The following is a 21,901-nucleotide window of genomic DNA, read 5'->3' as shown; positions in this document are numbered from 1 at the left end:
GGCCTGAGGCCTGTAGACCTTTGTGATATAGTATTTATCAAAACTTATTTCATACCATTCAATCTTGAATATACCTTGCAGGGCCTTTCTTTAACAGCAGTCTGTAAAGAAACACTTTTCTTCTCACTGGTTTCTTGCAGTGACCGCTGTGATAAAATATGTTCAGACTAGGTTGGCCAGGTGCCTGGTTTTCTTATCTATACTCTCAACTCTCTCTTATTCTAGGCCCAAATGTACCTCAGCCACACACATACTACGTCTTGCCCTGCTGTTGTTATTGTAAATTACTTAAATCATAAAAGCTGCCTCATTAGTTGTTACTTAGTCCTGCCTTGAGTGCAGGGTACTGGACTAGATGACCTTCTGAGGTCCCTTCCAGTCCTGCACTTCTATGATTCTATGAAACATTGAAAAAAAATTATATTTATGATAAAGAATTTAATTGCACTGCATTATAAGCTTCTATTAGCAGAGATTAGTCTCTCTGTCTGGGGGACCATATAATACTGTCTTGATACAGATTAGATAAGTATATCCTGAGAAAAATGTAGGAGTTTCATTAAGTTTAATGTCTTAGAGCAAGAAGTTCTCACAGTCTCTAGAGTATTAATCCACTTGAACCAGCTAGTAAAAGCTGTTACATAGAAACCTCCAAATTTTTATAGACACGTTCAGAGAGTGGAATATAAAGGAAATATTTATTAAAGGAAATTTTTCATACAGGAAATTTTACGCATATGCTCACTGACCCAAATGAGTTGGATTTAGAGGAGACAGAATTTAAACTATCCATGTACCTCCTACTATAAAAGGGAGGTATGAATCCTTAAATATAATATACATGATTTTATTCTTTAAAGGAACCATGGATGAATTTTATCTGCTAGATAGGTCATTACTTCATATCTATGCAGAAGAAGTACTATGTGTCAGCAGATATAAGTGCTGTAGTAAACAAGCAGCAAGAAATCAAGGATGCATGTCACTTAGAATGCAAATTGTAACGCCAGTCCTTCTCCTTGATGGAATCTTCTACTTTTTCAGCAGCTGCAGTTTATCAAGGGGAAACTGTTGTTTCTATTTCTCTGGCTTGGGATATGCAACTGGTAAACCATGACCACAGGTGTTCAAGTCACCATATTGCTAATTCCAAGCAGTATGAGTTTTTTTTTACCTTCAGAGATTGAAGTGCTTTAGGGCTTCAGTTTTCAAAAGGATGCTGCCAGGAAGCAAAGGCTATACAGCAAATTGCTAGTATCTGTGAATATCTTGAAACATATCTGAGCATAACTAGAAGCATTATATCAAAATAAAGACTAATAAGGGGTTCACCAAGCGTTACCTGGGAAATTCATAACAATACACCATCAGTGAGAGCCTATGAGTACACACTTTGGACTAAATTCAACCGTGAGGTAACTACATTGAGTTCAGTGGCGTTACACCAGGTATTAAGTTATCCCATTCTATATTTTTTTACAAAAAAGATGTTGTAGCTATTCCCGTCTTAGGGTTTGTCTACACTTTGAGCTGAAGGAGTAATCTCCTGCTTGAGCAGATGTACCTCACTAGCTCTGATTAAGCTAGTGTGCTAAAACAGAAGTGTATCTGCGGCAGCACAAGTAGTGGGAGAGACAAGCCACCTGACTACATACCTAGGGTCTCACGTGGTATCATCCACAGGGCAGTTAGCCTATCCAGCTGCTCCCGCTGCAGCGGCTACTCTTCAATCTTAGCATGCTAGCTCGATCAGACACCATGCTACAGGACATTATCACAAGAAAACAAGAGAAATGTAGTCTAGATGAAATTACTATAAGTAGGCGGCATGAGAGAAAAACCATGCTTAAAGAGTAGTTATCAATGCTTCACTGTCAAACTGGGAGGCTGTATCTAGTGGGGTCAGTCCTGAGTCCAGTACTATTCAAAATGAATGACTTGGATAATGGAGTGGAGAGTATGCTTATAAGATTACATAAGAACGGCCATACTGGGTCAGACCAAAGGTCCATCCAGCCCAGTATCTTGTCTACCAACAGTGACCAATGCCAGGTGTCCCAGAGGGAATGAACCTAACAGGTAATGATCAAGTGATCTCTCTCCTGCCATCCATCTCCACCCTCTGACAAACAGAGGCTAGGGACACCATTCCTTACCCATCCTGGCTAATAGCCATTAATGGACTTAACCTCCATGAATTTATCTAGTTCTCTTTTAAACGCTGTTAGAGTCCTAGCCTTCACAACCTCCTCAGGCACGGAGTTCCACAGGTTGACTGTGCACTGTGTGAAGAAGAACTTCCTTTTATTTGTTTTAAACCTGCTGCCCATTAATTTCATTTGGTGGCCCTAGGTCTTATATTATGGGAACAAGTAAATAACTTTTCCTTATTCCCTTTCTCCACACCACTCATGATTTTATATACCTCTATCATATCCCCCCCTTAGTCTCCTCTTTTCCAAGCTGAAAGTCCTAGCTAATGACACCAAGCTAGGAGGGGTTGCAAGCACTTGGGAACACAGGATTAGAATTAAAACTGACCTTGACAAATTGGAGAATTTGTTTGAAATCAACAATATTAAATTCAATAAAGAGAAGTGCAAAGTGCTTTACTTAGAAAGGAAAAAGTCAATACACAACTACAACATGGGGAATAACTGGCAAGGTGGGAGTACTGCTAAAAAGGATCTGGGGGTTATAGTGGATCACAAACTGAATATGAGTCAACAATGTGATGCAGTTGCAAAAAAAGTGAATATCATTATGGAGTGTATTAACAGGAGTGTCATATTTAAGTAATTGTTCCACTTTTCTCAGCACTGGTAAGGCCTCAGCTAGAGTTAGCTGATAACGCAGTATAAGCTTTGGTCCCACAAACCCAATAATGGCCTATTAAGGCCGGGAAGGGTCGGTTGCACCCATTTGTCACATAGGTGCCTGCAAAGGAGGAGTAATATCCTCCAAAGGGCACGGGGTAATTCTACTTATGAGGAGTGGTGTTATTTGCATGGCATTGAAAAATTGTATTGTTTTCACTAAGATTCCTGTAGGGGAAAAATGAGATTGATTTTTCTGTTTGATCCCAGGTCGAGAAAAAAATTCATATCCCCATACCCGGCCCGCCACTCTTTAGTTTTGTTCGAATAATCCCATACACCATTGGCCACAATATGCTGAAGGCAACGGCTTTTTCCTAGATCCAGCCCTGTCCCATTACACACCCAACACCAATGACCTTTTCCCTCCACCACACTTATCCATTTAGATACATTTATTTCCACTTCTTCCCAAGTGTCATTGCTGTTCCATGTTTTGTTAAACGGACGAGGTCCTCCAGTGAGGTCTGGGGAATTGAGTGGGATTGCCAGGACAGGAACACCAGTTTGAGAGTGGCTGGGATGTGGCTGCAGACCCAGCATTTAGAAATATTAAGGGTCTGAGCTGTCCACACTTGCTGCTGGATAAAAGAATTGTCATCGTGGACTCCCCAGACCTTGAGACACCAGCAGCCGAGGAACAGGCGCCACCAGAGGCGCATATTGGAGGCAAGGCCCTTCTGGTTCTGACAACCTCAACTGAGGGAACCGCAGTCACGGTTTTACATCCACCAGGCAGCAGCGCTAGGCTCACTACTGCTTCTTTTTGGGCCTTGCTTTAGGTCCTTGTCTGCTTCTGGCAACCCTTACGAGAGTGTAGATTGTAAGGTATTGCAGGTTGTTCCTATACGTCTTCTTCTGGAGTCAAAATTGACTCTGCGTGGTCCTGAGGTGATGATTGGTTCGCTGGGGGTGGTGCCTTCTTACACTGCGAAGCATGTATCCATGCTGCGATGCCAGACAGTTTAACAGCCGTCTGGGTAGTAAGCAGTACCTGATGATTCTTTGATGTCCTTTAAGTCTCTTTACTTCTTCTTCCTTGACTCTGGCTATAACAATGGCCTTCACACCTTATCTTTTCCTGGTGCATACATTCCTCATTCACACAGATTGAGAATACAAACAATAGTATTTTATATCGAGCAAAAAGGCATTGCAAATCAAACCTTGCTAAGTTTTACAATCAATAACTAAGACAATTTACATTGAGACCCAGGCCTTTAATGTTCCTCTAATCTACTTAACATAGACACAATAGAGAATCCTGTTTCTTACTTACTAAACCTTAAAACAAAGAAATGTGTATATATAACTAGAGTGCCTACTTTGTAATATATATAGGAAACCATAGTAGACATTATAACTTATCCTAAAACAAACGGGTGACCATAATCAGTCATAAGGATTGTTCTGGTCTGTCATTCCTTTCTGCTATTCAAAAAGGGTGGCTGAGAGGATGAAATCAAATCATACATTAATTCTCATATTACATTATAAAATCCAGCCCCTACAGATCCCCCTTTTCTCATAGTACATTATAAAATCCTGCTCCTACATATCCCCCTTTTGACACTAAGATTATGAATCGCCAGTGTCACTTCTTATTTAGTTCGCGTAATAGAAAATACTGGGAGGTGATTTGGGCCTGTGGCTCTAGCTTTGCATACATTTGTTTTATCCAACAGCACATTTCAAACATTCCAATTAAACACATACAATTTAAAACCAAAAACAATTAGGGTTAGTAACATTAGTATGCCAGTAGTTGTGGGAGACCATTCAGAAAATATGTTATACCAATGGTAAGCTGTTATGTCTTTCTGCAGTGGCAATTCTTAACATGTTGCCATTTGCATGTATAATATGAATGGTTCAGTTTCCCACATTGCCTTTTTGTTTGTTTTAGGAACTATGTTACTTTTTTACCTTTTTTAAACACATTACTTACATTACATTTACATTTGTCTATTGGAAGGTTGCTAACACTTCCATTCTTTTAAAACACTTTTTCCCAAGAATTATCACGGACACATAGCCCATTATACAGTACTTTGGTCCCATTATTCATTTTATCCCACATACAGGATCCTAGTGAGATGTCTTTACTACAAGGCTGTGGAGCAACAGGCATGGATAAGCATACCCACTGTTTAATGATTAAATCCATGAGGTGGTGTACCTCAGTTTTTCTTCTACAGCAGACCAAGTTTACAATGTCTTCCCTGCTGTGTTAAGCTTTAAGTTTGTTCACAGGTAATAGCTGAAAAGCATCATTACCATAAAGGATTTTTCCAAAAATCATACACACTATACATTGTTACAGGGGTACTATTAACCTTAAATTTATTTCAATTAAAGGTATCTTGTTATACCATGCCTTTTATTTAGACAATTTGTTTGCTCACGAGGTATGTCCTTTATTTGCAGTTTCTTTGTGCTGGCAGTTCTCTCCTTCCTTTATCAGTTGGGTAATTTGCATCAACACAGGCTTGGCTTTTGGATTCAAAGCCATCAGCAGAACTCAGAGACTCTGTCTTAAAAGAAACACAATTAACTTTTACCAGAGTTTTGATTACTTTTAACTCTTGCTTCCAAAACACACAGAGATCTGAAAAAGAAAACACAATCTATTGTGGCTCCTTTGGAGCCCTAATAGGATTTTAATTAAGTAGCATGTTTCGTTTGCATTTCTTTTATCCCCCTCTATAATATACACTGCACATGTCTCCACATTCCTTCTATACTTTAACTTCTTTTAAAACATTAGCCATATTAATTTTTACATAAGGTGTAACTGTTTCTTTTGTTCTTACAGAGTTTTTATATACCCTTATGAAAGTGACAGTCTGATTACACAGAGCCATTTTAAGGCTCAGTGTTTCTAACATTGCTTCTTTTTGTTTTGTGCACCTCACCCCTGCTGTTGCTTCAGAGGGGCACTGTCGTTTTTTTTTTGTTTGTTTTTGTTTTTTTTTTTCTACAGCTCTCATCTGCAATTTTGTTACAAAAAAAACAAACAAAAAGAATTCAGAATCTCTTCCTATTCTCCTGATTTTGACTGCTCTGCTGCAGCCATGACTTGGTCTTTATTTAAAAACAATTTAAATTTTGTAAAGAATCAAGTTTCCCCTTAAGGGTTAAATACTAAATCTCAAAGCCAACCAACACTGATTACCTGTGTCTGGCAAAAAGGTCTGTCAGTTTTGCAACTTTGAATTAAAGAGTCAAATGGATTTTTAGTGACATTATAAACAAAACAAAAACCAATTTATCTTAAACCTACAAAACAGGAGTTCTACAAACCTCACATATTTCCACAGACAGACAGATACATACACATTTTCTTTTCCTTAATATCCCTTTTACACTGCTTTGTTTTTATATAGCTGTACATAGATTACATTACCTTTATACATTTGGGGCAGTTAAGTTCCAATAGAAACCCCCCCTCCATGTTCTTTTAGCAAATTTGACTAAATTGTTCATAGTCAAATGATTTTAATTAGATAGTTTCTTTACTTGGAATACTTACAGACATTCCTCTGGAAAAGGGCCCATTTTTCCTTTAGAATGGCTGCAAAGAAACCAAGAATTCTTTTTCTCTTTAACATGGTCCTTTTTAACATTTTCACAAAGTTTAACTGCTTAATTCTCTCCAACCTCTGTAGAGTTAACTTTTCACTCTCTTTCCTTAAATCACTTGTTTATCTCCCAAAATTATCCTTTGTCAACTCAGATTTCACCATTTTAAGTATTGTTCCAGGGGTTCATGCCTGCACTTACTCCTGACACTATGCCCTTAGGGCTTCCAACCTGTTTTTCAGTTTATTTATCTGTTGCTTGCCTGCTTGTCTGGGCCCCGATCCTGCTTTTTCCAATGAACTGGTTTTGTGAGTGATATTGTGGTCATTTCACAATTTTGAAAGAAATGTTTAAGGAAAGGGACCAGGAAGGGTGGGGGCTAGTTGAGGAGCCCACCCTCCTTGCTGAATTGGTAGTGGAACACTAAAGAATCAGTTTCTGAGGCAGACAATGAAGGCAAACAGAACAAGGGGCTTTTTATCCTTTTTACAATGAGATGGGAGTATGAAGGGGGTTGGGATCGATCCGGGGTTGTTGTTTTTTCGGAGAACGGGGTAAAGGGGAGCGCTCGGTCTGGTGGTGAGAGAGGAGGCTTTTAATAAAGTTTTTAACTTAATATTTGAATATTTGAGAGGCGAGTTTTGATTTTGTCCACCTACGATTTGCCTCTTCCCTCCACTGCATGAAACAATTAACCTCTCCTTTAGCCAATTTAGTTTTAGGTTGGCCGAGTTTGTTTTTTAAGACGTCCACTCGGTCTTTGTTCCAAGATTTTAACAGTGGCCACTGAGTTTTGGGATTCCCCTGAGTTAGGCTAGACCATTTTTCCAGAAATTTACAGGAGTCCGGACCCTTCCTAAAATACATAAAATGAGCCGGCGTTCCTTTAGGGAACTGTCCCGACATAGACATCTGGTTACCAATACAGGAGGACTTTACACATACCAATCACACAAGAAGGAAATTTGGGTTCATCAGAACGATGCCCGGTGCAACACACAAAAGGAGCCCACAGGCTACTGCCTCAATCGCCCTTGCTTTCACACCAAGGGTTTTACCCAAGGTCCGGTGTGCAGATTTCACTCACTCAGACTGCGGGGACAGGAACCCCTTGGTCAGCCGATCCCCGGACGGAGATGGCACGCAGACTCAAACACTCCACAGGAGGACGGATAGACACAGAGACAGGACAGTCCTCAGTCCGGACAAAACACAGAAATAATTACCTGACCAGATTCCTGATGTCAGATCCTGGGATCCCTACCAGAACAGAGTGGGAACCAACAGGTTTGATGGCGTAGACTTCACTGTGGTCGTGCGCCCTTCCGTTCAGGAGGAGGACCGCTCGGGCCAAATGCCCAGGTGCCGGCTGCCACTGTCGTCCTACAAAAACGGTCAGGAATCACACAGCCCCAGTGAAGACGGTTGCCATCTCAGTGGGACCTCCAAATTGTCAAAGTTAGACTCAGGATTCACAGTTTGTCAGACCACTCTGTTTTATTAGCACAGCACTCTGCTAATAACATCCAGATAATGTGAGCACCCTCCAAGACCCACACTACCTTATTTTATACAGATAAAAAGGGCGCAAACTTAACAAGAGAACAAAGAAAGCAGAACTGACAAGTTTACCGGAGGCTAGACATACATATTCAATTTTCTTACTAACTTTTACAGGTCTCCGGCTGATGTTTCACCATTAGCTTAAGCAGACTCATTGTTGATGTCTCAATGTTCCTTTTCCTGACACCTGTATTTCAGCATTCCTTATTTCTGCTTAAAGGTACATACAGCATTTCTTTAATCCATTCTATTTTTACAATATAATTCATTCTACTTTCACAGGAGTAATATGAAAAATTTAGGAGCAACGTTTTATTTATTGTACACTTTCCTGTGTAGATGGCGCCTTAGGGGAAGATGTCAGGGAATACTGTCCTGTGTCTCTGTAGGGTAGGGTTACCATACTTGACAAATAAAAAAAGAGGACCCTCCATGGGGCCCTGGCCCTGCCCATTTCACACACCCAGCCCCGCCCCAACTCCGCCCCTTCCCCGCCCCAACCTCGCCCCATTCCCGCCCCCTCCTCCCTCCCACTCCCAGCCACGCGAAAAGGGCTGCCCGAGTGCTACCGGCTTCACGGTTTGCCGGGCAGCCCCCAGACCCTGCACCCCCGGCCAGCGCTTCCCCAGAGCAGCTGGAGCCCGGCAGGGGAAGCACCCAGCCGGGGGCGCAGGGTCTGGAGGCTTCCCGGCAAACCGAGAAGCCGGTAGCGCTTGGGCTTTGGGCAGCTCCTATGCCTCCGGACCCTGCACCCCCAGCCGGGCACTTCCCCTCCCGGGTTCCAGCGGCGCAGGGTCCGGAGGCATGGGGGCTGCCCAAAGCCCGTAGCGCTCGGCTCTTAAACAGAGCCGAAGAGTCAGGGGAGGAGCAGAGCCGCCGCGGGAGGGGAAGTGCCCAGCCGGCATTTTCCCGGACATGTTCGGCTTTTTGGCAATTCCCCCCGGACGGGGGTTTGAGTGCCGAAAAGCCAGACATGTCCGGGAAAAAACGGACGTATGGTAACCCTACTGTAGGGAATATTGAAATATTAAAAGGAAATAGTATCAGGCATTGTGTCCTACTAGCTCTATATGAAATCCATCTGTAAGATGACATTTTCTGTGGATTTGTGGAAAAAATAATAATAAACACACACACATTGAAATGCAGCCACTTCCTAGGGTACGGGGTGGCAGCTAGCTGGCATATTATGCACTGTCCAAGAGTGAGTGAGAGGAAATTTACACTACACTTACTAAAAGAGCCATGAGATGTTTAAGGCTCACACAGAGCAGACAGAACCTTTGGTGGAGATTTTCAAACCACCTAGAGATTTTGGACACCCAATTCCCATGGGAATCCCCTAGGCAGCTTTGAAAACCTTCACCTCAGTTTTCATGGTCTAAAGACCAAACATGAACTTCATAGAACTCATCCTTTACAAGGGAGGGATGAAGTGGCCTGGATAGGATTAGAATCTGTGATCCCAAGATATTGCCAACCAAGAGCAAAGGGATGCCAAACTGCCCCTCTCTGATTACCAGCATTAAGCTGTAATTAGTGGGTGCAGAATGGGATTTGGTGCAGTGTGACAGAGGAGCAGAGTGGAAGCACAGCCCTGCTGTCTCAGGCTAGACTGGATGCTTTTGTCAAAGAAAGAGAAATGCATTGCTGGAACTAGAGTTAATATAAGGCTGGCAGCATTTGGGCAGAGATGAAATTATAACATTAAAGAGAGAGGTTTGTCATTACTAGAGCTGGGCAGGATTTCAGAGAATACATTTGGATTCATACAAAAGTCAGATAAACATATAAAAAAAATGCTCATATAATGGTGTCACTTGTGTTGTGTAACTTGCACGTGTCCAGTAGAGAGCCAAAGCCAGACTGTGAGTGGCCCTTGTGTGGGTGTGTAAAGGAAAGTGCACAAGCAGCTTTCCCAACCCATGTGCTCCCAATGCAAGGCCCAATCACAGTTGCAGACACTGCACTCAAAGGAGGACAGAGGATACTTCCTGAGGGCATTCTGTGGGTACACATCACTCCAAAAGAGGAACCAGCTGGCAGAGAAGGCCAAGTGTTTTGCAGGGTGCAAATTACATCAATCCATAAAGTGGGGCAACCTGGGCAGTACCTGGGCACACTGAGCTGCTTGAAGGACAGATTGCACTTCCCTGAGTAACAATCCCTCCCTGAGCTCCCTCCAGGCAGTGCAACTCTGCAGGGTCCCCAATGCTGGCCACAATTTGGCCCATTGCTTGAATATGTCTGAAATATGGTGATGGCCAAGATTTAGGCAGGTGATAATTTTTTTTTTTTTTAATTTAGGGGTGAGCAAAGGGGCAGAATTTTGTTACAGATAAAATTTAACAAAATTTAAAAATGTGTTTATAGTACTTCAGACAGTTCTTAAGCATATGTAACAGTACTCACACAGTATAAAAGCCAATTTAAATTAACACTGCTGCCGTGATGGACCTTGAGTTGGAGCTCCCAGATTTAAATGAGAGGGAACTGATGGCAGGGTGTTGAAGGGACTTGACTTTAGAATTCACTCCATTCTCCACCCCTTTATAGTTCAAATCTGTGGATCTTCAGAACATGTGGCAAATTCCAGCTCAGATTTACTAGTACACTCCAGCTGTTTTGTGCTATGCTGGTTTTGCAAAGCCGCTGTAAACTCAAGTTTACTCGTCCAGTTAAACTCAGTTTATGATTGCTGTGTGTCTGCAAAGCAACCAGAGAATACCAGTAAACCATGCCCTTTATCAATTTTTTCAGGCTTTTGGGGAGAAATGCATGACGGTTAGTATTGTTTTGATTTGGAGTAGTTGAGCTTTGATATATTGAGATAGCCTTTTTGTTGGTCTAGTTGTGCCATGAGGTTGAGGATTATCCCTTACTGCTTTTGTATGCATTATGTTCTATGGTTGGTTAAAAGCACCTAGAGTTTTGGACAATCGCTTTTTATTTGTGTTTAAATAATAAATACATCCCCTTAAGCCACAGGAAGTATAATATTTAGAGTCTCTTATTTATAATACATACTCCGTTTTCAAAATATTGCCCTCCCTGCTCTTCATCAGCTGGTAGTATTGAGTGAGCTTCTGCATCAGTGATTATATATTGAGCTTTGAAACTGATTTCTCTGATCTTGAGATGTGAAGATTCCGGACATTCCCTATGCCTTCTTAACATAAATCTACAGTCACCAAGAGCAAGGCTATGGGAGCAAGAATATTGTAAGGAGTGAGACACTTCATGTCTGGATCATCAAGCAGAAATAAACGAATTGGTCTGCATTCTACAGGATAAACTCAGTGAGTTCCTGTAATCCATGATAAAAGTTGAGTCTTTGTTATCAAATACAGATCCTGTGTGAAGTGTTTGGTCAGTGCTAAGTCTGGATTACTGTAATGTATACTCCAGGGAGTTATCCTTGGAAAACCCATGGCTTATATGGAATGTGGTCACCCAGTTAAGGCCTGATTCAAAATTCATCAATAGGAGTCTTTCCACTGGCTTTGGATCAGGCCCTTACTTAATGGTGTTCTTCTTATGGAGCATAACACACCTGTGCTTTGTATACGGCACTGGTTGCCCATTTGCTCTGAGGGCAGAATCCTATAAAGCTCTGTGTAAAGTCCAGTTTTACAAAGTCCTATGTAGTTTGGCTTCCTTAGAGCTTGACTTTTTTTTTTTTTTTTTTTTTTTAATATCTCATAGAGCTGGAAGGACCTTGAAAAGTCATTGAGTCCAGTCCCCTGCCTTCACAGCAGGACCAAGTACTGTCCCTGACAGATTTTTGCCCCAGATCCCTAAATGGCCCCCTCAAGGATTGAAGTCACAACCCTAGGTTTAGCAGGCCAATGCTCAAACCATTGAGGTATTCCTCCTCCCTTTCCACCACTTAAGTCAATGGGAGTATTGCCATTAGTTTCAGTGAGTAAGATTCATCCCTAGAAACTACCTGTCCAAACATGCACTGGAATCAGGGCCGCCCAGAGGATTCAGGGGGCCTGGGGTCTTCGGCGGCAGGGGGTCCCCGCCGCTGAATTGCTGCCGAAGACCTGGTACATCGGCGGCGGGTCCCGGGACGGAAGGACCTCCCGCCGCGGGTCTTCAGGGCACTTCGGCGGCGGGTCCCGGAGCAGAAGGACCCCCCACCGCCGAACTGCCGCCGAAGACCTGGAGTGGAAGAAGCTCAGGGGGCCCGGGCCCCGCAACAGTTTTCCGGGGGCCCCGGAGCGAGTGAAGGACCCCGCTCCAGGGGCCCCGAAAAACTCTCTTGGGGGCCCCTGTGGGGCCTGGGGCAAATTGCCCCACTTGCCCCCCCCTCTGGGCAGCCCTGCCTGGAATACCCTTGCTAAAAGTCCCCCAGAGGGCAAGGAGCAAGACATTCTCAGAGGGGGAGCCTAAAGACTGGAATTTGCTTCCCCGTTGTTTCCAAAAAGCTTCAATTTGTTGTCCTTTAGGAAATGCTGCATTGCTTATCTATTTGCTCAGGCTTTTCCATAGTATGCATCCTGCAGAGTAGATTGGCGGGAGAGGGAATTATTTTTGAGTTAACTTTTGTCAATTCTATTTTTAATTTATGATTGTTAACTTCTATAAACACATGCATATTTTATAAATCAATCAATAAACGAATGATTAAAATTTAGACCAGAGCTGTTCCTTTATGCACTCCTGAAGCATGAGTTCGGCTGTCCTTTATAGTTGTGTCCCAGCTAGTGTAAATGTGGATGACATTCTCAATCGTATAAACATGTGATCGTGTTTAAAACACCTACTAAAATAATAGCCTTAGCTGTGAGTTTCACAGGTTAATTATGTATTGTGTTAAAAAAGCATTTCCTTTTATTAATCATTTTAAATTTGTTGCTTTTGAATTTACTCCCTTTGCCTAATTAGATTCTGTCATTTGCACACTTTAATTAACCAGAAAGCTTGCTGTTGAACAATGTAAGATTTCCTGCCTCTTAATATCTGGCAGCATTTCCAGCCTCTGCCAATGCAGGAAAAGAAAGAACAGGACTGGGAATCAAACTTGGGGTCTCCCATACAATAGAACATAGCACAGTCATTAGCCACATGGCTAGAGCATCATTTAAATTGAAGATCAATTTTGCACACTACAGATATAACAGCTACATCTGGCAATGCCAAATCTATATTGTGAACCTTATTTATTACATTTGGTAAGGGAACTGCAATGGAATGGGAAAACTGCAGTTAAAAACTGAAGATAGTGTCTGCTCAGTCACAGTGATGAGGTTATTTGAAAGTAAGAAATCTGAATTTAAGAAGACGTAAATTCTCCAGAAATCGCCAAGAGCAAACAAAACAGATGGATAATAAAGCTCCTTACCAACCACTGAAGCAGTAAACTGTGAAACTGGAAATCTGCCAATGCCTTTATCCCAGTTCTCATGAATGAATCGTTGACATTTTATGATGCCCATTTAAGGTAGCCTAGAATGACTGGATTATTTGTTCATGATGTTTTACCTTTTCACAGGTTTGTCTCTGGCTTTGTACTTGAAAAAGCCTGCAGTTATGCTGAGAATTTTCAACTTTCTAGGACTATTAACCATCTTAATAGCACTCCTGCTCTTTTGAATCATTATGCTCTGCAGCAATGCAAGGACTCTATTCTGTCGATACCATTTTGTATTTTATCTACACAGCTCACAGTAGTTCCTTGAATCAAATGAGAAAAAGAGAACTGCTGTTATCTATACAAGGCAGAACTGGATGGGGGAACTTATGGTATTGCTCTGATTGGTGTATTTTTGTACGTGCCTAAAGCCTAATAGTGAGCTGTTGAGTGCCCTCAACTCTCATTCAATTTGCCAATGAAGTCATTTGGAATTGCGAAAGCTCAGCATCTCACAATAGGTACTCAGCACCTCACACAGTTGGGCCTCTAATTACTCAAACATCACATACAAATATATTTCTGGTAGATGCCTATTCACGTAGAATTGACTAGGCTGTGGGCCAGAAATATGTTCTGAGTTACATACCCTGTAACTTCAGTTGGGTTGCATGGGGTTCTAGTCATATTGGTCCCTGTAAAATTCTCCATGAGGTTGTCGCTTCTTACAATAACTCAGTGTAGGTTACATTTGAGTTATTAGGTTTCTACAACAATACAACAGAAATAGTTAGAGCAACACCACAAGCCTGCTATCAAATTGAAACCCAATAGCAACTGGGTGCTTCACCCTCTTAGGGCTTGTCTACACTACCGTGCAGGGTCAATCTAAGATACACAACTTCAGCTATGTGAATAGCGTAGCTGAAGTCAATGTACTTAGATCTACTTACCGCAGTGTCTTAACTATGGTAAGTCGACAGCTGACTCTCCCCTGTCAACTCCACTTGCGCTTCTCGTTCTGATGGAGTACCAGAGTCAACGGGAGAGCGCTCAGCAGTCGATTTATAGACGTGATAAATCGACCCCCGCTGGATCGATCACCGCCCGCCGATTCGGCGAGTAGTGTAGACAATCCCTAGACTCCTTCAGAAAACCAGGTTTTCTTGCCCAGTAGGGTAAGTTTGCATGTGTGAAATTGTGTCATAAAAGTTTTTACATCAACAAGGATAGTAGTGATCACGCCTCTGAAACCTGGGCCCTCTTGTCATTATTTTCAAAATTGCCCTCCACCTCCTGCTGCTCTCTTAAATGCTTTTCTCAGTTGTAATCCACATTGCCTCCTCCCTTCTTTCTGGGGCTGCTGTGGAGAGTTAAGGCTGCAGCTGGGCCTTTTTCATTTGGAGATTTAAAGCGCTCTGGCTAAGAGCTTCTAACTAGGCTAAAATTACGGAGTGATGTGCAGGGGGGAGGATAAATCTTTTGTAGGAGGCTTGAGGGTAACCTCCCATGGTCTTTTTATTGAAATGCCTGCTGTTTTTGATACAGTTCAGGTTCAAGTCAAGTCAACCTTGGCAGGGATGACAGTAGTAATCAGAGAAGGGGTTAACTATATGGGTAACACTGAGCACTGAGCTCCACTGGTTCACCAGCAATAAGGCAGCCTTGGATTCGTGTATCCCCCAGGCCCCTGGTCAATGGGGCTCCTTTGGAGCACTACAAGCAACTTAAAGTTGCTCTCTCCCAGCAGAACCCCTGAGGAGAAAGGACAGCAGTGCAAACGTTAGCCGTCTTTCCTTGAAATATATGTTGAGTTACACTCATGTAATAAATTGCAGGGCCAAGTGGTAAACTCCATTCACCTTGGACCGTTTCACCTCCATCAAGCCCATTAGACCACAGCTCTATAGGAGAAACAATATTCAGTCCTGCACCAAGGACAGGTTTTGTAAAGGGGGTTGTGTTGTACAAAAACAACCAAACTGGATCTGTTAGCCAGGAAGAGAGGATGTGGCCCTACCTGGCCACCAAAGATCACCTCCACCCAGTCACAGCAAGCACTGCAAAAATCCCCTTAGGGTCCTGTTCTCTCTCCCACCCCTCTCAACCAGGCCTCTGCAAGGGTAACTGCAACCCCTTTCTAGGATAGTTGTGACAATTTGGGGAATCTGTCTATGTACAACCTATGAATTCCAGTTTGATTTTATGAACTGCCTGCACCTTTATGTTTTCTGATTGTCTTTTACTGTGTACTGCCTAGCACTACTTGTGCTAAGGAGCCAGGGGAGTGGTGCTGACTTGTCTATTCACGAATAGGCCAATTGTTATGGTCTATCAGGACCTAAATAGATCTTACCCAGAGAGTAACTCCTGCCTAGATTAAGCCAGTTTTCTCCAATTTCTCTGCAGGGCACTGGAATTTGGAGAGTGGAAAATCCTCAAACAAAAGAACTAAGGGATCAGTTGTTAGCATTGGGTCTTTATCACAGAACCTGAGGGTATGTCTAGGGGCTCAGGCTTATGGCTGAAAAAGTGCTGTGAAGACGCTGGGGTTCAGGATCCAGACTGAGCTCTGGGCCCCAGTGAGGGTCCCAAAATTCAAGCTCCAGGCCACACCCAGATATCTACACAATTTTTAACCCTGCACCTCAAACCCCTGTGAGCCCAAGTCAGCTGACCTAGGCCAGCCACAGGACTTTTAGCCCTGTGTAGACACAGCCTGAGAGACTTGGAAGGAATCCAGAGGGGCTCTCAGAGACAAAAGAAGCAGGGCGGGGGGGAGGGGGGCTGGAGAGAGGAACAGAGGGGTATGCTTTTGTAGCAGAGGGGTCCTTTAACTGCAAAACCAGCCACAGAAGAAGAAACCTGACTGCAGCGAGGGGAGAGAGTGAATGAGTGAGCAAGTGTCAGAGAAGCCACATGCTGGAGGGGTATCCTGGACTCCTTAGAGGACTTGGCCTAAGCCCAAAGTATGCTCTAGAGTGGTGAGGAAACTAGGCAGGGAACAGTATATAGGCATTTTATTGTTTGTCTAAATCTGTATATTTCTCATGCTACCTAAAGTAAAAAAGTTGATTGTTTTTTGGAACCCTTACAAAGCCTGTGGGTCTGTTTGTGTTCACACTGTCCCATGCCCCTGAAGAGGTGAACTGTAAACTCAGAGTGCCCACAAGCCTGGCATTCTGGGAAAGCGTGTACTTAAACTACTGGGGAGATTAGCGAATCAGCACGGGCCCTGGTGGCTTAAGCCAGCTGGGCTGTGAGGGCCTATTTCCACAAAAGGGTACCAGACAGAGAGCCTGTGCCTACAAATTGTGTCAGGGAGGCCAGGGAAAGAGAGAGTGCTGCAGCCTGCTTAGACCATGGGAAGCTTAAGAGTACACTGTGTGGTGGGACCCAAACCCAGCAATCTGGTGAGTGTCCAGCTCGGGGGAGCTCTACTAGGGCTGTGACAATAGTAACACTCCAAACAGAAGCTTCTTTCCCAAAAACTACATGCTGATGCTCCAAGACAAAACGTACAAACAGCATTCTTTCCCTGTGGTTCCCCTGTAGTCCTAGCTCAAAGGGTGAGACAGGAATGGAATCAGCAGACTATTGCACATGAGTTGGAGGCACTGGGGAGTGGTTTCTAGGTACTTTGGATTAGTTTTGGAATGTCTTTTAATCTAACCACTTTGTATCAGTTGTAGGTTATGCCCAGTAACTGTAAACCACACTTCATGTTTCGTCAAATGATGCGTATTTTTTGGTATTTATTTATCATTAATGTGCATGAAATTCTCTATTTCTTTTTTCTAACCAATCTTCAGGTATCTCAATGCCAGTACCTGTGCTTGGACTACAAGATGATTCCAAAGTGTTCAAGAAAGGTAGCTGCCTGCTGGCTGATGAGAGCTTTGTCTTAATAGGCTCTTTTGTGGCGTTCTTCATTCCTTTAACCATCATGGTGGTCACCTATTTTTTAACTATAAAATCACTTCAGAAAGAAGCTACCTTATGCATTAATGACCTTGGCACAAAGACCAAGTTTGCTTCATTTAGTTTTCTCCCTCAAAGTTCTCTGTCATCAGAGAAACTCTTTCAACGCTCTTTGAACAGAGAGCTGGGGAATTCAGGAAGGAGGACTATGCAGTCAATCAGTAATGAACAAAAAGCTTCCAAGGTTCTTGGTATCGTCTTCTTTCTGTTTGTTGTGATGTGGTGCCCGTTTTTCATCACCAATGTGATGGCAGTCATTTGCAAGAAATCCTGCAATGAAGAAGTCATTGGAGGACTGCTTAATATATTTGTCTGGATTGGCTACCTTTCTTCGGCTGTCAACCCATTAGTATACACACTGTTCAATAAAACCTACCGTTCTGCTTTCTCACGTTATATTCAGTGTCGATACAAGGAGGAGAAGAAGCCTTTACAGCTTATTTTAGTGAACACCATACCTGCTTTAGCATATAACTCCAGCCAACTCCAGCTAGCACAAATGAAGAGTTTAAAAAAAGAGGCTAAAATGATGGCCAAGGATTATTCTATGGTTACAATCGGAATACATCCTTTAGATAGTACCTCAAAGGGCAGTATTAGCCCAGTCAGTGAAAAGGTTAGTTGTGTGTGACTCTGCTAGCCTGTCAACAGCTGCCATGGCAACCAATGGTATGTACTCAGAAAACTTCATCTAACTCTGAGAAGCTTTGATAGCTTAGGAAAATTAGCCCTGTCTAAGAGAACTTCAATAGCATCACATACTCATGTTATCCAGTTGATGACAAACAGGGTTAAAATGCTATCAAATGTGCATTTTTTTCATACAGTATTTCAGCTGTTTTAAGCACAGGCTTTATTAAACTTATTTTTTTAGTATCCTAAATAATATATTTCTTAAAGAAAAATGCAATTTATTGTATTATTACACCATGGGCTGTGAAGAAATTAATGTGTTTCTTTTCCTTCTGCAAATGAAAACAAAGCTATTGTTTGGTTTACTTGCTGGTTACGTTTGAATTAATTTGTCTTGCTACAATGCAATTTTATTATCATTAACTGAATGAGCACTTTACAGGAGTTTACAGGAAAAGAAAACATCAGTTAATTTATGGATATATATTTAAAATAAAATAAATATTAAAGAAAATGCTATGAAAACCTGTATAGATCAACTATGTGAAAAATTTGGTGTTTTTATGGATATTTTTCCTTTCCGATTACAATTCCGGAATGTTGTTGGGTTTTCTGCCATTTGTTCTGTACTTCAAGTTAGTTCTCTTCAAAAGTAAATTAAATTTGAATGTTCCTTTGTCACTACAAACATTATTGAGTTCTATTTTCTATTTCATTTTACCCCTATTCTGAATGTTTCACGTGCACTGGTTTAGACTTTAAAATATACTGTTACAAAAAACCTCTATTGAGCTTGGTTCTCTACTACATTATACTGATTTTACAACAGTGTAAGTGAGGTAACAGGGTGGAAAATCAGGCCCAATACTGCTAAATAATTTCAGGCTTAATCCTGTTGACATTTCTCTTTACAGCTCCCATAGGTTTCAGATAGAATTAATTTCAATGGGAGTTCTGCATGAGTAAGGAGTGGGCTTTAATAGAATATCTTTCCACATTTCTGCTTGATTAGAAAGGACATTATTATGGTATTTTCCTTGTTTTGTTTTAATGTTTCTATACTGAGAATAATTAGAAGACTGAAAAAGAAGTGTTGTTTTTTCTTACTAGAATTTGGTTTTCCTCCATCACATATACAAACTATTTTGCTGCTGTTAGAGGGTTGCTCAGGAATGCTGGGCTGCTTGCATTATTTGGCTACAATCTTAATGAGGGATGCCTGGGCAGATCCTTACATTTTGTGGAGGCCCACTGAAAATAATGAGATTCTGCAAATGGTGTAGGGTTCTACCTGCACAGATTAATGGCAGGATAGTTAGATTATTTAAAAAAGCATCAAATATTTTACTTTGATAAAAAGGCCTAATCATGCAAACATTTTCTACTAGGTATAGCATATATTTCCATTGAACCCAAGAGGATTCTGTGTGGGAGTAAAATTATTGCTGTTGCTACTATCTGAAAGATTGCATCCAAATATTAGACACTTACATGGACTTTACAAACAGGTATAAGAAAAGCAAGGTAAAGTCTAGTTTTAGAGCCTACCAACTGAAAATAAAGGGTCACTATTTGGTCAAAAGTTATGAGCCAAACCCTACTGTCTTCATTAAGTCACTGAGTTTCACCAGTATAAGGAGTGAGTAAATACTGAGTGAGGAATTTAGCATTTGGCCCCAAACCAAATTCCCTTAGATGATGACAAATGAAACAATGTTAAAAATCGAATTTAGTGCCTATTGCGGCCTTGCACCACCTGCACAATGGATGAGTCATAGGAGCCTTCCCTGGTGCAAAGAACAAGTCACATTTCAGTCTGCACTGACTTCAGTGCAATCATTATTCACCACTAGTGCATACCTAGGATGTCTGAGAGCCATGGTGTTTACCTGAACCACAATATTTTCTGAAGCTCCTGAGTGGGCGAGTGCTTCTGCATACAATCTCCACCACTGGGCTGTGCTTTACAGACATAACTGAGCATTTAATTTCCACTGATTATACTGTTTATTTATTTTCTGCATTTTATTCAGCTTGGCCAACAAAAGCAGACTCCCAATTTCTAGAAAATTTCATTTTCTGTCTCTAACAACACTAGTACAATGTTGCATTGCTCAGGTTGCAAACTGAAGGGAAATGTTGCAGTCTAAACAAGTGATTTTAATTAATTGTTTTACATTTCATTAAAGGATGCCTATTAATATACGATTCTTTAAAACTTATTAAAATAAAACCTATATTTTAGACCTATGCTACCTGACAGTGTCCTTTTTATTAATTAATATAGGTAATAGAGAATTTACTTTTCCATTGGAAAGCAATGTACAAGACATGGAGATATATATACACACACACACATGATTTTTAATGTCATTAGCTCTCAGATAGTTGTTTATGCAGGGAGAACAACAGCTTTAGTCCAAGAAGCCTCTTCAAACAAAGATGATGGAATGCATAACAGACAAAGATGAATGTCTCTGGCTCTTCATAAATATCTTTGACAATTTGATTGCTACAGTACCTGATCCTGCAGCCTTACTCTGGCAACATTCCCATAGACTTCAATGAGCTTTGCCTGAATAAGGACAACAGTCCCCTACTTTTTAGTAATAGATTTGTGAGACAGTTAATAAATAGATATCAACTAAGAGATAAATGTTATTGTTGGTAGACATCAGGGTTTAGCAATTTCAAGACCACAATTTATAGCCCCGTGCTGATATCTAAGCACTGTTTGAACTGAAATACCATACTGCTTACTAGGGCTGGTGGGGAAAAATTATTCCACTTCATGAAAAAAATAGAGATTTTGACATTTGTTTTGGTTCCACATCAGAGAAAAATGAGACCTTGTGACATCAGACCTTGTGACATTTTTCTTGAAAAAAAATGAGAGCTACCACCCCATGTTAACTCAACTGTTAGGGCTCTCATCTGGGATGTGGGAGACCCAATTTCCAGCCTCTGTGCTCTGAATCAGCAGACTGTTGGCTATTCTTGGGTGGGGTCTCTCTCTCTCTCTCTTCCACCCTGGATCTGAGAAACATTTACAATCTAACAGCATTTTTGATGGAAAAAAACTTTCATCTAAAAATCTTTCAACCAGCCTCTGCTGTTTAATAACTTTTCAACAGCAAGTGAAAAATGTTCAGTGACTTCAAGCTTCTGTCATAGAATATTTCCTTAGTTTGTGGCTACTGTGCACATTTTTATATACATTAGGGCAAAAAAATCCTCCATTTCTATCCCATTCATGCAATCATGTACTGTATGTATGTAATTGGTACCTAATGGTAAGATGCATTCTATTTTGAATACATAACAAATATGTTTATGTAAATACACAAAAGAGAAAAATGTTTGTTGTATTTTGAAAACTTTAAATGTGAAATTGTGCTCTAATGTTTAATTGTTTTCTTAAATCCCATGGCTAGCCAAGCAGATTAAAGCACTCAAATGCCATCAGTTCCTTTATAAATTGGAAGTTTGTCTTTAGTTATTGGGGGGGTTTGTTTGTTTTGGTAAATTTTAGGAGAACTATATTTGCTGAAGGCTAAAAAAAAATATTAAAGTGTCTTGTTAGAGTCAGACAAAGCAGAATAGCACCTTAAGGAATGTTATGACCTTAATAAACACATGGAAATTATGATCATTCTACCTTTCCACTGAATGTATTTCTCTACAACAAAAATGTATTTTCTTTGGATAGGCAATATATATCTGACTGTAAATATTTCAGTTCCAGCAACAGGCTACTTACAATATTAATCAGCCTATCAAACTCATTTGACTCAGGGGAGTGTTATAAAGGTAAGATTACTAAGTGCCATAATAAACTACAATATAAGGGCAGTTCACATATACATACATTTTACTTAAACTGCATGACCACAGCGCCATCTCTTGG

At 41.3% G+C, this 21,901-nt stretch overlaps 1 protein-coding gene across 1 annotated transcript in view; it reads left to right on the top strand.

Moving 5' to 3' along the window:
• The window catches only part of HTR2A (5-hydroxytryptamine receptor 2A), a 42,615-nt gene extending 23,953 nt beyond the window's left edge, over positions 1-18,662 (top strand). Inside the window, exon 3 of the mRNA XM_054008446.1 lies at positions 17,193-18,662. Within this exon, the coding sequence (XP_053864421.1) occupies positions 17,193-17,992 (800 nt within the window). The 3' untranslated portion in view covers positions 17,993-18,662. The remainder of the gene's footprint in view (positions 1-17,192) is intronic.
• Positions 18,663-21,901: the final 3,239 nt, after the last annotated feature.

This window comes from Malaclemys terrapin, chromosome 1 (assembly GCF_027887155.1).
Source record: "Malaclemys terrapin pileata isolate rMalTer1 chromosome 1, rMalTer1.hap1, whole genome shotgun sequence".
Lineage (NCBI taxonomy): Eukaryota > Metazoa > Chordata > Testudines > Emydidae > Malaclemys > Malaclemys terrapin.
The sequence above is the reverse complement of the archived record's forward strand: the minus strand, read 5'-3'. Positions and strand labels throughout refer to the sequence as shown.